The sequence below is a fragment of the Rhinichthys klamathensis genome, unplaced genomic scaffold (genome assembly GCF_029890125.1).
Source record: "Rhinichthys klamathensis goyatoka isolate OS25496 unplaced genomic scaffold, OSU_Roscu_1.1 h1tg000004l_1, whole genome shotgun sequence".
NCBI classification, from domain to species: Eukaryota; Metazoa; Chordata; class Actinopteri; order Cypriniformes; family Leuciscidae; genus Rhinichthys; species Rhinichthys klamathensis.
Window position 1 is genome coordinate 45,350 of NW_026606557.1, and position 14,563 is coordinate 59,912.

The 14,563-nt window shown below is 41.2% G+C and overlaps 1 protein-coding gene across 1 annotated transcript in view; it reads right to left on the minus strand.

The window, feature by feature from the left end:
- Positions 1 to 13,363, minus strand: part of radil2a (Ras association and DIL domains 2a) — a 39,366-nt gene extending 26,003 nt beyond the window's left edge. The window contains exons 1-6 of the mRNA XM_056250602.1: positions 13,104 to 13,363; positions 11,401 to 11,706; positions 9,434 to 9,669; positions 7,750 to 8,078; positions 2,620 to 3,294; positions 719 to 756 (exon numbers count right to left, since the gene is read on the minus strand). Coding sequence (XP_056106577.1) covers positions 719 to 756; positions 2,620 to 3,294; positions 7,750 to 8,078; positions 9,434 to 9,669; positions 11,401 to 11,706; positions 13,104 to 13,231 — 1,712 coding nt within the window. The 5' untranslated portion in view covers positions 13,232 to 13,363. The remainder of the gene's footprint in view (positions 1 to 718; positions 757 to 2,619; positions 3,295 to 7,749; positions 8,079 to 9,433; positions 9,670 to 11,400; positions 11,707 to 13,103) is intronic.
- Positions 13,364 to 14,563: the final 1,200 nt, after the last annotated feature.

The window sequence follows — 14,563 nt, forward strand, 5'->3', positions numbered from 1 at the left end:
TCTGTATTTTTACATGTCTGTCCAACCAAAAAAGCAATCACCAACCATATCTAACCATTTATGTATCTGTCTGGCTAACCAACCATTCATCCATCTATTCAATTGTCTGTCCAAACAACCAACCAACCATCCATCTGTCTCTCCATACATTTGTCGGTTTGTCTAAATGTCCAACCAAACAACCATCCTAACAACTAAATGCTCAAATGATGTCACTGAATTAACAACTTACTACACCTATATGCTTGTAAAACCTGTCTTTTTTTTCCATTTCAATACTTTGAATAGCAGCAAGCCAAATCAAAGTTCAAATCATTGAGGAATTGAGGTTAAGATTCCCCTTTAATACCTACGTTTTAACTACTAATCTCACCACAATATGAAGGGAAATGACTGAACATCAGGATGTGGACTGAGAGGAAAATACCAGCTTATTGACAACGCCTCCTCTTTGCTAGCCAAATTCACAATTTAAACAAGACAATCAGAGCCTGAAACACTTTAACACTGCTGTCTGTCAGCAGACAGATTTATTACCGGACAATTCAACAGTTAATGACACGCTCAAGTGGCCCTGTCCCGGGTGGAGATCGGGCACCACAAAGAAAACAAAAGTGAATTGATAATACGCTAGTTGAAGTCGTACTTTAAGTTCCCTGCTCTTATTTCAGAGGCGTGTGAAAGAAGAATGGTTTCAAGAAGAAATAAGCTCTCTCACATGTCTGGCTGCAGAGCTGCAAGTTCTTTTGTTCTTTCCTGTGGAGGAGGGGAAAAAAGAAGAATCTCAGAAGAACCGCTCTGTTAAGTGTGCCACAACCTTTAATCCCCTGATGACAACATTGACCTACTTTAGCTCTCCAAAAGGGGTGTCAAACTGGACACAAGTTCTTGTGTCCAGTATTGTAAATGTAAATATGCATCAAATGGACATCATGGACTTTATTTAAATGCTATTCAAATATGTTACTCCAAAGCTTCATGCAGTTTACTTGTACTTTCTGCTTAGTTAGTGGACTTGTTGGCTGTTTCATAGTCTATTCCACCAGCCCACATAGTGAGTTATAAACATAAACAGAAGGGCTTTACACACTTGAAATAGTACACCCTGGGTCAATCTGCACCTTGGGTAAATGGGATCCTGAGTTATCTCGCTTCACATTTCACACTGCTCAAAATTGGCCTGGGTTAACCATTAATCCTGGTACAAATAGCTCAAACGCATGCGCTGACTTTTCACACTGTACATTTCTAAACCCCGGGTTAACATTAATATTTGTGGTGTCAGTATCATTGATGAACGCAGCAGGCGACATTTTTACATATTGGCCCTAGTGTTGCGCATCATCATAATGTATATTGTCGATTGTACAATCAAGTTTTTTCCGAATGGACTTTTCAGACTATGGAGGTAAGAATTGAACATCTTCTTCTTCAATTCAATTGTGGCATTTTCTGTCACCATTTGACAAAATTCTCCTCAAATGCTGAAACTACTGTTTATACAAATCACTGTGTTTCTGTGATTGTCCAAAGCATGAGAATATGAAGCATGCGACTGGTTTTCTGGGGCTATGCATCTAGCCGTAACAATCTAACACCACTTTATTTTACACCATAAACGTTTCGCACAACAATGTGTGGTTCACTCCGCTTATATATTATAAGTGTGAAATGGTCCTCTATCCGGGGTTAAGTTCAGTGTGAAAAGCACAAAGTGGTAATCAAAGGTATTTCAAAGAATACCATGGTACATGTCCAAAAACACAATTACTGTATATACCCGAATATAAGACGACCCTGAATATAAGACCACCCCCCCATTTTCCAGACTTTTTTTGGGGGAAAAATAGATTTTTGTGGAAAAAAATCTGTTTTTCAACAGAAAATAATTTTAAGAGCAAATTTCCGAGGCGTTGTTCCAAATGCCTCGCATCACCTGAGCCTCGTGTAGAGGCCCGCTCGTCGGCGGAGACCGGTGTTGTACCGAATTGCGACCCCCTGCCAAATTATTACCCCCCTCGTTGAAGTCAGTACCTGATTGCCTAATCCAGACCCCGCCCCTAATCCTACCCCCTCCCCCACAACTAATCCTAAACCTACCAATGCTAGGGGGGTAATAATTTGGCCGGGGTCGAAATTCGGCACAACACCTGTACATATGCGCTTCCTGATTGGCCATGACTGCGGCTGCCCTGAGTGCGACCATGGATTGGTCCACCCTGCGGGGTAGTCTGGCCGTTTTCGACGACGATCCGGCTCCCGTTCTCTCTCTCTCTCCCTCTGCTCGAGCCGCGCAAGAAAAAGCGCCGTTCACAGAGGATGCCAGAGCGGATGGAGACAAGCGAGCAGAGACCCGTCCCCCCTGTTCACATATCGCGTCTTTTGCGCGCTCAAGTTCGTTATTTCAAATGTAAGAAAGAAAAAGGCTATCAATCGATTCCTCCACTCGAATATAAGATGACCCTGAATATAAGACGACCCCCCATTTTTCAGCCTATTTTTTAGGACAAAAACCTCGTCTTATATTCGGGTATATACGGTACTGTGGTACAACATTATAATAGTGTGCTTTTCTTGTTTTTGGCATGTGTTTTTTGTACTCTGTAAACTCTCACTCACCCACATGGTGAGCTGGATATGATTGGCGATAGAGAGCAGCAATTTCCGAAGGTGAGCCATCTCAAAGTTGGTGGCCGAGTGTTGAATGCACAGACACAGTAGAAAGGCTGGAGTGAGTTTGGGTTCTTCCCTTCCTGAATCCACCATCCGGAGAATCTTCTCCAAGACTTGATCTTCGTGCTGCACCTGATAGGATAGCGACACCACCCTACCATCCAAGTCCCTCCAGCGGGCGGCCATTTTTTGAGTCCTCCTCCTCCTGACAGACGTCCCACACAGTTTACAGGGGGACGTCGTGGCAGGGGGACACAGGGTGGCCATCCAGGACGGGGTCTGAAAGTCTCCTGAGGCCGTAGGGTCCTTGAACATGAAGAGATAGTGCTGACCGAGCCCCACCAGGTCACCTGGAAACAACTCAACCTCGTCATCAAGAGGGACGCCGTTGTGTGTTACACATGCGCTGTGGAGGGGTCTGAGCATGGTTTGCGTCTTACTGCCGCCCTTAGTTTGGTCTTTGGCGGCGTCTAGGCGCTGTACGCAGCAATGCTGAGGTAGGATGTCGGGAGCAAAGAGTAAGACGTCAATCTTCAGGTTCTCCTCATTCTTACCAGTGGAGGATTTACTGGGACAGCCAAATACACAACTGTTCCCACTCATCAGATAGATCAGAAAGTCCTGGCAAGAGATTAGTAGAAGAAACAGGAGAGTTCATTAAATTAAACAAGATAACTTTAGGAAAATAGAATCTTAAACAAAACTATCAAGCAGTGAGTTCACTATTGGTTGAGTACTGGGGCAAGATGAGGGAAAATGATTTATATACCAAGGGTTAAAGGATGAATCTGTAAAACATGTATTCACCTTTGTGTTGGTGAAACTTCCTGCATCTTTCATTTTCTCTGTTATATTCGAAACGAATGGCAGTTAAAGGTGTGGGGCATGCATTGTTCAATGTCTCAAGAATCAATGTGTTATATAATCCCAGTGAATGGACAACTAATAGTAACAGAATTCAGGAAGGAAGTATGAGGATGCTCTTATCTAAATTCTTCATCTGCTTATTGTGGTGTCAAAACAGACCACACAGTTAATAGATTGATCCACTTTGTGCTGCTAAACCACATGATTCTTCTGATCTGAAAGAAGCGCCTCTCAGCACAATGAGAAGTGATTGACATAGAGCTGTTCTAAGTCCCTAAACCAGAGATAATCTCTCAAGCACCTGCTTTAGGCCATAAACTCACTCTCATTCACCCCTTTATAAAACCCTTTTGCTTGACATTAGCAACATGTGATGAGCAGAGCCACTCGGATGTGCAGAATTGAAACATCTGTCACTCGCAACGCTCTACTCATCACTCGTTTCTTGTGGAAATGGACTGAGGACCCCATCCCGGCTAAAGTAGGCCAAAATTAAAGCCCACGTGGTGCAGTGTAAATGTCAAGAGTGTTTAATGCTTCATGAATTATCATTTGGTATTACTTAATCATCAAAATGCATTATACTTTAGCTGTTGGAACATATAAAATCACTGATATCAAAATCACATTATTAACATTTCCTTGAATTAATATACAAACAGTAATATAATGGTGTGGGGGAAAAAACAACCCCATATGTGACTGAATGTATTATGTATATTTTATTTTAATTTAACACATCTCTTCAAGTTGTGAGTGTCCGTTGTACAGTGCCCTGCGGGTTAAAGAGTGCCACCCATTTTTCTAGCATCGTTGGTTCCTGAAATATTTTTTCCATTAATTTCTCCTATAGGGATTTTTTTTTAAAGTCTTTGCTAAAGCGCCATAAAGCATGAAACAAACCAACTAGCTAAGAGGTAAATCACAACATTACAAACTTTGATTCCAATCAAAACGTAATTGAAAATTAGACACAAATTCAGCGGTACAAGACTGTGTACTTAACGGCCTTAGTGAGGGAAATAATTACAATCCAACAAAAGTCATTCGCAGTGCTTCATGGGAGTAGGCGGAGCTTGTGCGTTTTATTTGCGTCAAATCTCTGATTGGTGGAACTTTCTTCACAGCATTATAGGTAATGTAGTTTTTCACCACTAATTCTGCTGCTGAACATGATTATTTTAAAAATAAGTTGAATTTATGCGGGCTGACAGCTTCAACTGAAGCAAATACCATAGATTACTAACCTCATATCTCACTGTAGGGCTGTCTTTACCGGTTTATAAATTAGGATTAAAAACATATTTCCCTGTGGAGAAAATGAATGGAGTATTTACTCTCCGAAACCCGCCTGTTGCACTCTGTAATTGGAGAAAAGACATTGTGCTAAGAGAAATACTAACATTTCCAGCTAAAAATGTAGAGACTCAAGGGACAAAGAACAAAAACAATAAAGAGAAACTGTACAGCGTGGCAGAGCGAGTTGTGTTTCTGCCATGACTGACCGCAGGGTAAGTAAACAATGCTGATTATTACCTAGAGTAAACTGCAGTGCTGCACATATCCTCATGGCACTGGAGCTTTTACTCTTGATTATAGTTCAGCCTTTTAACGAGACATCACTCATATAATTACTGCTAGAACCTCAAACTTGTTTATTCCTCTCTCCCATGCATGTTCTGCGCAAGCGAATTAAATGTTTGTCTTCATAATCTTTTAACAAATTATAATAACTTCTTTCTGGATGATATCAGTCTCTGTTCTGGTATGTAATGCCCACTTTTCACAATCCAATCGACTGTAGATGGATTATCATTGGACATTGTTTCAACTGTGAATATTTCACATTGAGAAGGCTAAAAAATGTGGTTATGGTTGCAGTTTTCCAGTTTAGTGTGTACATGCAAAAACTCACACACCCTTGACAATGCGTACTCAGCAACACTGACTGTGAGAATAGCCGGGTAGCACATTTCCTGTCTCTGAAAACGTGTGGCTTTTCCACACAGTTTTCCACACAGATGTTTAAAATGTTCTACAAACACTAGAACAAGTAGTCAGTTTTTGACACCATTGTCATTTTTTTAGTTGTATATGAGCTACTGATTTGGTTTGTAATTTAATTGATCATATTGATTTGTCATGGTATATTGGTTCTGTGATGGAAACAAATGGCACAAGCACACTTTTCATGCAAAAACTATTTCACTAAAAGAACTCAAAATGTGGACATGGGATGTGCGAAAACGGCCCTCAGTCTATTTTTCCTTCACTGTTGCCTTTAATCTGTTGGATCTCTGGGTTTATTAAGGGCTTTTGGGATTCTGTGTGTTCTTAATGTGTGTCTCACGCACTTTGGCGTGTTGTGGTTTCTTCAAATCTTCTCCACCTGTGTGAGAGCTCATGTTGAGCAGAGCTCCAGTTTAGCTCCTCACTCACTGTCGGCCAGTCCCAGGATGCCTTGAGACACGCGGATCATCTGTCGTCCATATGTCCACCTGCCTGTCCAAATCCTGTTGCTCTGACCTGGCGGCTAATCCTATAGAAAACTACCACACCACACCACACACTCTCTCTACAGTGAATGGCTCCAGATTAAGTCAAGACTTTTCACCACTCTCAACAACACCGGAGGATTGTGCCAATGTCTTACATAAGGTTTGAGATCTGCTTTCAGGGATACTGTGCTGCCTTTGATTCATTTACAACAAAACAGCAAAACTTAGTTGGGTTTGTATTGAACCTTAGAATGATTGTTTTGACAAATATTGCTTTTTTCGACCATTATATGAAACATATGAAGCATCTCAGACTGCGGCTGGAAAGATTTCAAGGCTAAAAGAATAAAAAAGGCATCAAATAACACTGAAACAGCAGCTGATGTGTAATGCTGTGCCAATACTAGACACAATGACTTTTGTCAAAAAGTTAAATCCTCATTCTCCAATTCTCTGCTGCCAAACAATCATTCTTCAAGGGTCTTTACACTTGAGTCCTTGTAAAAAAAAAAAAAAAACGAGCCTCAAACCTAAGTTTCGTCTAAAAAGTCTAAAAAATTCTAATAAAAAGAGCCTATACTCTCAATTTTCTCAACGCTCTATGATATATTGTTCCCTAGCCCTTGTATTTGGTTCCAATTTGACCCTAATTGATTGCATTAGCAAACAACACTACGCCACTAACGCTACTAGCGTATCTACGGATGTGGCAGCAAACGAGTGTGAGGATTCTTTCCAAGGTTTAGCGAACACTGCGGATCACGCCATTTCACCATGGGAAAATACATTGATCCACGTGTCTTGACAAATCACCAATGTTCATAATGCCAATTGTGTGGGAAGAGCTGCGTTCCAAAGTTCGATTCTTTAGGTTTAATGTTACAGATAAAAATCCAACACTAAATAAGAGTACTAGTAACAGAAAAGGCTGTGGTTGTCTTATGCCAGGTTCAGACTACACGGTATTTTGGCACAATGTTTGATGTAGGGTGTCATGGTGATTCGTAAACAACAATGGCCGTGAGGAAGCAAGAATTTGATCGTTTTATCTCGTATAGTGTGTCATAGCGGACAACAACAACGACACAGCATCTGCGACGCTTCACGACATCACGACTGAAAAACTAGCATGTATCATTTTTTCCGTCACATCTGTGACATTGACCAATAGGAGCGCAGAAGCTCCTCCATACACAGCTTTCAAACATGGGGAAACGAAAGAAAGACGGTGTGACTGGTACGGCTAGGTGGAATTATGCAATGGAGGAAAGGTTTGTGGAGCTGTGGCAACAATACTCCTAACTTTATGATGTTTCCTTGAGGAACGACCACAACAGAGTGAAAAACAAAGAAGATAAATGCTGGCAAACAATAGTGGAGGAGCTTCAGCAACCCAGAGAGTACTGGAATTAGCATTAGGCTAGCACAACCATTGTTTGTTTTACGCTCTCACTAGTTCTGCCTTCTCGATGACATCATTAAAGATGGCAAGTGATGATTGGTCGGGAAGCAACGTGTATTTGACGTGTTTCTTGTCGAAGACACGACAAGATTTTAGGATTCAAAATCGCATAATCCGACACAGTTACTATCGTAACAGACAAAGATATTGCGTAGTCTGAACCCGGCATCCCCTACAGTTTCAGAAGCATAACTATCACCCTAATCCAAATAACCACATCACCGAGGGTCCAAAGAGCCACTGTCCTACCTGTGTGTGGCTGTATCCCTGCAGCAGAAGGAAATATGGGAAATCAAAGGGCAGGTGGATGGAGTACTGCGTGTGGTTGTCGTCGCTGCTTTCCGTCTCCTCTTTCTCTGCGTTGAGGCGGTGAGCCTCTTTATCAGCCTCTGCCTCTGGATCCTCCAGCTGAGGTGCATTATGGGTCTCACTGGCTCCTTTTCCCATGGTGGAGACATCCATTTCACTCAAGCTCCTCCAGATACCCAGAGCATCTACCCCTTCATTCGTCCCATCCACGAACAGGGAGGTGACCCGCGAACGGGCGTGCAGCAGCTTTCGGGCCTGCGCATTGAGGCCTAGGGGATGAAATAAAATAAAAAAACTATGATTTGCACAGAAAAAATTTGTACATTCTCACAGTGTCATGATGACAAAAGATGGAGCACATTTGCTGAAGAGGTTAATAGTACTGATTATGGCTTAGTCAGCCTTATTACTGCGTGAGCAATGTCATAACTGCCTAAAATGATGAGGGAAATACTATTAAAAGCTTTGAGATAATGCTTGCATACATTCGTCTAAATATAGCGGTAAATCCGCCACATTTCTGTCAGATGCTCGGCTATAAGATGACTCTTTGGTAGTGACGTAACATAAACATTGTGAAAGGTTCTCAGAGGTCAGGCTTTCACACCCATCGGCACTCTGGGCGTTATCAGCTGTGGAAATGGGCGGTCGTCTACATTGTTCTGCCAGAACACACAGCTTCCCCCCTCCCCGTCACCGATTCTCAAGAGATCCCTGTGGAACAGCACAGCCCGCGCCAAAAAACACCCTCAAGAGTGCAGGAAACACGCTCAGAAAAGAAAAACAAGCGGCCATTTGGATGTTGGCGTCCGGAGCGCGGTGGGAAAGCGCAGTGCGAGTGCTGATAGGACTATCCCAATAAAACACACTTCTGAGAGAGCAATTTCACTAAGCTTCTTGCTGACGGGCTTTTGTTGGGATAAGCTCACCTCAGACTGTTAAAACATTCCTAAATTGTGTCAACTGGAACATAGATCAAAGGTCAGCCAGTCAAAACATCTCTAAAGGCACGTTCACACCAATGCCGATAACTATGAGGATGATGGTATTAGCGTACACACCAGTACACAATAACCATTTCGTTTATTGTAAGAATGGTGCTGTTATGTCGTCTTTAAAAGCTCAAGCTCGTTAAAGACAGGTTGATTCTGATTGGCTGACAATGTCTTTATAGTTAAAAAAAAAATCAGCCTGAAAGTGATTCCAACGATATTGTTTCTCTGTTAGACGTGATGAGGACTCACTACTCACAGAATTACAACTTTATTAAAGCTTTATAGTTATAGTGAACGTTAGGGCTAATCTAAGGATAAGTCTAAATAAAATTAAAATCATGATATGAATGATGATTAACAAATTGCAAAGGCTGTGATTTAATGACATAAATGTATACGCTGTGTGTTTTCGCTTTGAAACGCGGCACTGTGTTCTTTTACACTTGAAATCTACACTCCACATAAATGACATCTCTGCATCTGTTCTCAATTTGAGTCGCTTTAAAAATGATTATTAGATTTTCCCCCCAAATCGTACAGCCCTATTTATCGTCCTTGGTGTAAAGAGGCCTTAAACTACTGAAAGTGCCGCTCACACTCACGGAGTCAAGCTGATATTGGCGCAGTACCTGCAGTGATGGTGTCTGTATCCTTGGCACTCTGCGCCTCCACGCTGGCTCTTCTCTGGATCTCGAAACGCCTGGAGAATCCCTCTTTGGGTTTCCAGAGTGACTGCAACATGAGGGGCTTCTCATGGTCGCCGACAACCCGAACGCACTCAGTCTTCCATTCGTGGTCCAACCCGGTTCGGCCAATCACATCGCAGAGCACATATGCACTGGAGTCTTCCTTTTCCAAGCAGTACCTGTGAGACCGGAGAACAGCTCAGATGGACTCACTGGCTGGACTAACATGACTCATGGGACAGTGGCGACCAGTGACTTGAGGTTGCAAGCATTTCTGGTCTTGGGTTTGAAGTAGTGATGCACCGAAATTTCAGCAACCGAAAATATTCAAATTAGCCCCAAAATAGTTTTGAAGGGTCAAAATCATTGACCGAAAGATATACGGTTCATTCACACTAAGAATGATAACTCTACAGATAACTATATTAGCATCCGCACCAATGAATGATAATGTTCTGTTTAATATATGCACATCTGCCGCTTTAAAAGCTCAAGGTCTATAAAGTCGTAGAGTCTAATTATCCAATTACCCAAATTTAATTACAAAAACTTTGGCCTTGTCCACTCTAATACATTTCCACTTTAAAACGCACCTTTTCCCTCCGTTCTGGTCTTCCGTCCACACTGAGATGGTGTTTTTGTTTTGAAAATGCTTTCCAAGTGGATAAATCTGAGAGCGGCGGTTTCGCGTTGTAGTGTGAACTGTTCAAACGGAGGCATTTGAAAACGATGACGCATGTTTAGTCATGTGACGCATATTAAACCGATAAATATCCATGTTCATACTGCTATTGTGCCTGTTATGTGCTATTCACTTTCACATTTCTGCTAAATATATGTTTCTTTGTACGCTTCTTCATATCACAGTCCTGCAAAGCTGACAGAACATTCACTCGCATTTGCTGCGGCAAAACACGAGAGCAGTCGCGATTTACACCAAACATATAATGGTGACGGAGAGCGACCTGGACGCATCAGTAAATGCTGAGATATTTTGTTGTTGATAAGTATGTTAGCCTGGTTAAAACCAGACCATTCTCAGTTGTAACTGAGTTATGGTCTGGCAAAGCGTCATAGACCAATCATTTCCAGAGGGGCGTCACCAACAGACGTCGCGGATAGACCTAAACCAATCAGAGCGATGAAGGAGATGACGTATGCAGAGCGGCGGAGAAACATCTCCGAGTGTTGTTCTTTGCTCGGTTTTTAACAAAAAGGAAACGTTCAAATGGCTTAAAACAGAAGTAGTAGTGATAGCTGATTCGAATGAGTGATGTTCGACGGCGGCATCCATCTTTGTAATGTAGGCTACAAAATCTGCTTCAAAATCACAGCGCTGTCGTCATCGTGTAAAGCCCGCCCCAACGTTTCTGATTGGTGCCTCGATTTCGGCGGATTGGAAATGGGCTTGAATGAGCTCTTTGCTAGACTAACTTTCAGAGCAAATCTAAATTTGCCGGAAGTTGTCTGGGTTTTCCCAGGCTATACGTATGTGCTTGTAAGGTGAATTTAGTGTTTTCTGAAAATTCAGTGTGGATGAGAAACTTTTGGAAAACACTAGTCTTGACGAAGATCGTTTTGAAACGAAAACGCCATGTATCCCGATTAATGTAGTATCCGCCTTTCGATTTCTTTAATTTCTGTTTCAGTGTTTCTTTATGGTCTTTTATGGTATCATGAAGAACCTTTAACATCCATGGAACTCTTCCATCCTGCAACGGTTCTTTATGGCAGAAAAGTTTCTTTAGATCATTAAAAATAGTCCTTTTAAGAACTGTTCACTGAAAGATTCTTTGGGGAACCCAAAGAGGTCCTTCTCTGCAAAAAAACCCCTTTATTTGTAAGAGTGTAGAGATGCGACCCTCACATCCAATCACACACACACACACACCTGACCCTTCATCCCTCACCTCTCCAGAGCCTCTCTGACCAGCTCTTTGGCACTGGAGTGACCGGTGGCCAGAACGCTCTTATAGTTGGTCCCCTGACAAATGTCACTGCCAAATATCTTGAGTATCCCTGGGACGGTCCTCTGACTGGACAGCTCTGCGGGGTCGTCCGCCGCGTGCGGCTCCAGGGTCCGGCCGTTCGGCAGGATAGGACTGCGGTTAAAGACCGTGGTCAGCTTGTTGTTGTGTCTGCGTATCTTGCTCTTGGCCGGCTGCCTGACTCCGGTGCTCTCCACAGACCGAGCCGTGCTGTCAGACGCGCTGGACCTGCCAGACACACACCGTTAACATCCCCGTGAAGATGCGCACATCCGCACACACTCGACTTCAGATGCAACAATGGCACATTGAGTTTAATAGGCGGCAGATCAAATACAAACCCCTGGGAAGAAGACGCGTTTACTGCTCGAGAAAAAGAGCTGTGAGTGTTTAATGCTGTCAGAAATGTAATATATTAAGGTTTGAGACTTATCGTACTATGTATACAGTTAAGTTGCATGTCAATTTAAACTTGCATCTATTTTATCTTTAGGTTGTGGGTTATAATGTAACATCACTGACAGATGCTCACTTTATCAATGGTAGCTACTGTACAAGATTTGATCATAAACTCTAACTTTTTAAAGGTTGGGCTTTTAAAAGGACTTTAAACCTGTATTATTCCTGACAAACAAAGGAATCAACACTTTATAAAGGCAAAAAAAACTATACATAGATATTAATATTGCATTAAATAAATACACAATTAAGAAAAATATGAATAAATATTAAATATGAATAAGTATTAAAGTAATATGTAACACTTTACAATATGGTCTCTTTTGTAAACATTAGTTAATGAATTAGTTAACATGAACTATGAGCAATAAATATTTACAGCATACTAACCTTTGTAATACAGGTGTACATTATTCATAGTGAATTAACTAATGTTAACAGATCAAACTTTTGATTGTAATAATGTGTCAGAAAATGTAGAAATTAGCATTAATTAACATTAGGCTACCTATGCTGTAGAACTATCGTTCATCGTTAGTTCATTCATGCTAACTAATAGTTTAAGTAATGTTAAAAATGAAATTATTATAATATAATAATCATATTATTTTAAGGCATTCTTTTATGTAGGTTTTTTATGTAACATAAGCCAATGAGACATTCTGATGTCTTCCAATCAGATTGATTATGTTTTTCCTCATATGTAAATATTTTAATATTACTATGACTGGTATACATGTGTATGTTTCTTATACCAAAAGATGGATATATTTGTAGTGTTGGAGTTATACAAATATATATATATATAAACAATAAATAAAAAAAGTTTACCCTAATCCCCTCATTCACACTTTTTGTTCTGTTATTGCAGAAGGCAGTAAATATAGCTAGCCTATATAGTACCAGATCTCAAATGTACAGTAATTTCTATAACTTTACAGCAGCGTTTTCCATGTCAAGGACCAGAGACATTCTAACAAATGTATTTTGGTGAAATAAATAATGAAATAATAATAAATAAATGGCACTTGATTTGTTATTTTCTTATTTAATGCCATGATTGTCATATACATGTTTAAGTGTGATTTAATCCCCGTAAATAATTCTTTATTTGTGTTATTAGTAAACGAGTGCAATCAACGCACGAGTGTGTATTAATAACTCACTGTAGAGATCCGTTGCTTGGCTTTCGGGTCAGCATCGCCAGGCGTCTCTTGGGCGAGCGGATCAATAACCCCACAGGGAAGCCGAGAGCTTGCTTAGAGATGTGATTGCTTCTCTCCTCCGAGATCATTTTAACAAGCGCACAAATATCATGTATTATTAGAAAAGATAATTTGTCAAAGCTATATGGCAGTCTGGCTGCTGTCACAATAACTGGCGTCAGGGAAACACATGTTGCGCCGAGAAGAGTAGCGCTACTGGAACAACATCACCAGACGTCCTGCCTCATGTCCTTTGATCGCTTCTATAAACATATTCCATTGCGACGTTTTGGAAAAAACATGATCCACTTGCGGCATTAAATGTTGCTGTATTATCCAGACCGGTTTGAAGAAGTCCTCTTTAAGTAGACGCGTCCGTGCGAATTACAACTAAAGATAATCCGATACAGTAAACCACCGCGTTTCTGTCCGCTCCAATGCCTGTGTGTGTGTGTGTCCTGTCCCGTGTGTGTGTGTGTGTGTGTATGTTTGGGTCCCGTTTGAAAAGTTAAGCGCTACTATACTATACTGACGTCATGAGGGCGTTTGGGAACTCTAACCGGAAGTCGAATCCTACTATGGGTGTAGGTTTAGCTCATGAATATTAATTCGGTAATGTGACTGGACGCACGAGGAGGAACACAACACACACTCCTGTGTTCAAGAGGGTGTAACGTTAGTTGTACTAGGAAAAAACGGGCCAAGCCAAAAAATGGCACAATATGTACTGGTCTTTGAATAATCTTAACCACTTTAATCACTGGTCAGAGGTTGAGTAGTTGAAAATTCAGTTTAGTGTGAGAGCAAATATTCAATTTAGGGTACAAATGTGGACTCTATAGGCAAAAACATGCGCCTGATGGACTTAAGCCACTTCTGGATTGTCTTTGCAATTTGGGCAGGATCATTGTCATGTTGAAAAATCTGATCATTCCTCTTTAGATAACTCTTCAGTTGTGGGAAGCAAGCCGTTCTGCTCTCTAAAGCATTAAATGACCTTTCACGTGAACCATGATCTCACCAGTACCACCAGCATCTGACGACTCTTCCTCGTGTTTCACTGTGAGATTCATTTCTTATTATATTTCTCTGCAGATTTTCAAAGTCACTGGTCTGGAGCTTCACCATGCAACTCGTGTTTCATTGTGATTCATCACTCCACACACCACTTCCCATATTCGGACAAAAACTTCATTCTGTCTGTGATGTTTTTATGAGACAGCAGAATTTAAGTAATGCATTTGCTTAAGTTTGGCTAATTTCCTGGCCAATAATTACAGCTTTTCCCATGTTTTTAAGGTTTTCAAAATGGGGTACGCAAGGGAGTGATGGGGATCCGTGGAAAACACTAAAGAGAAAAACATTTTTATACACATAAAAAAAAAAATTGAGAATAACTATTTTGTAGCATCATCATTTAA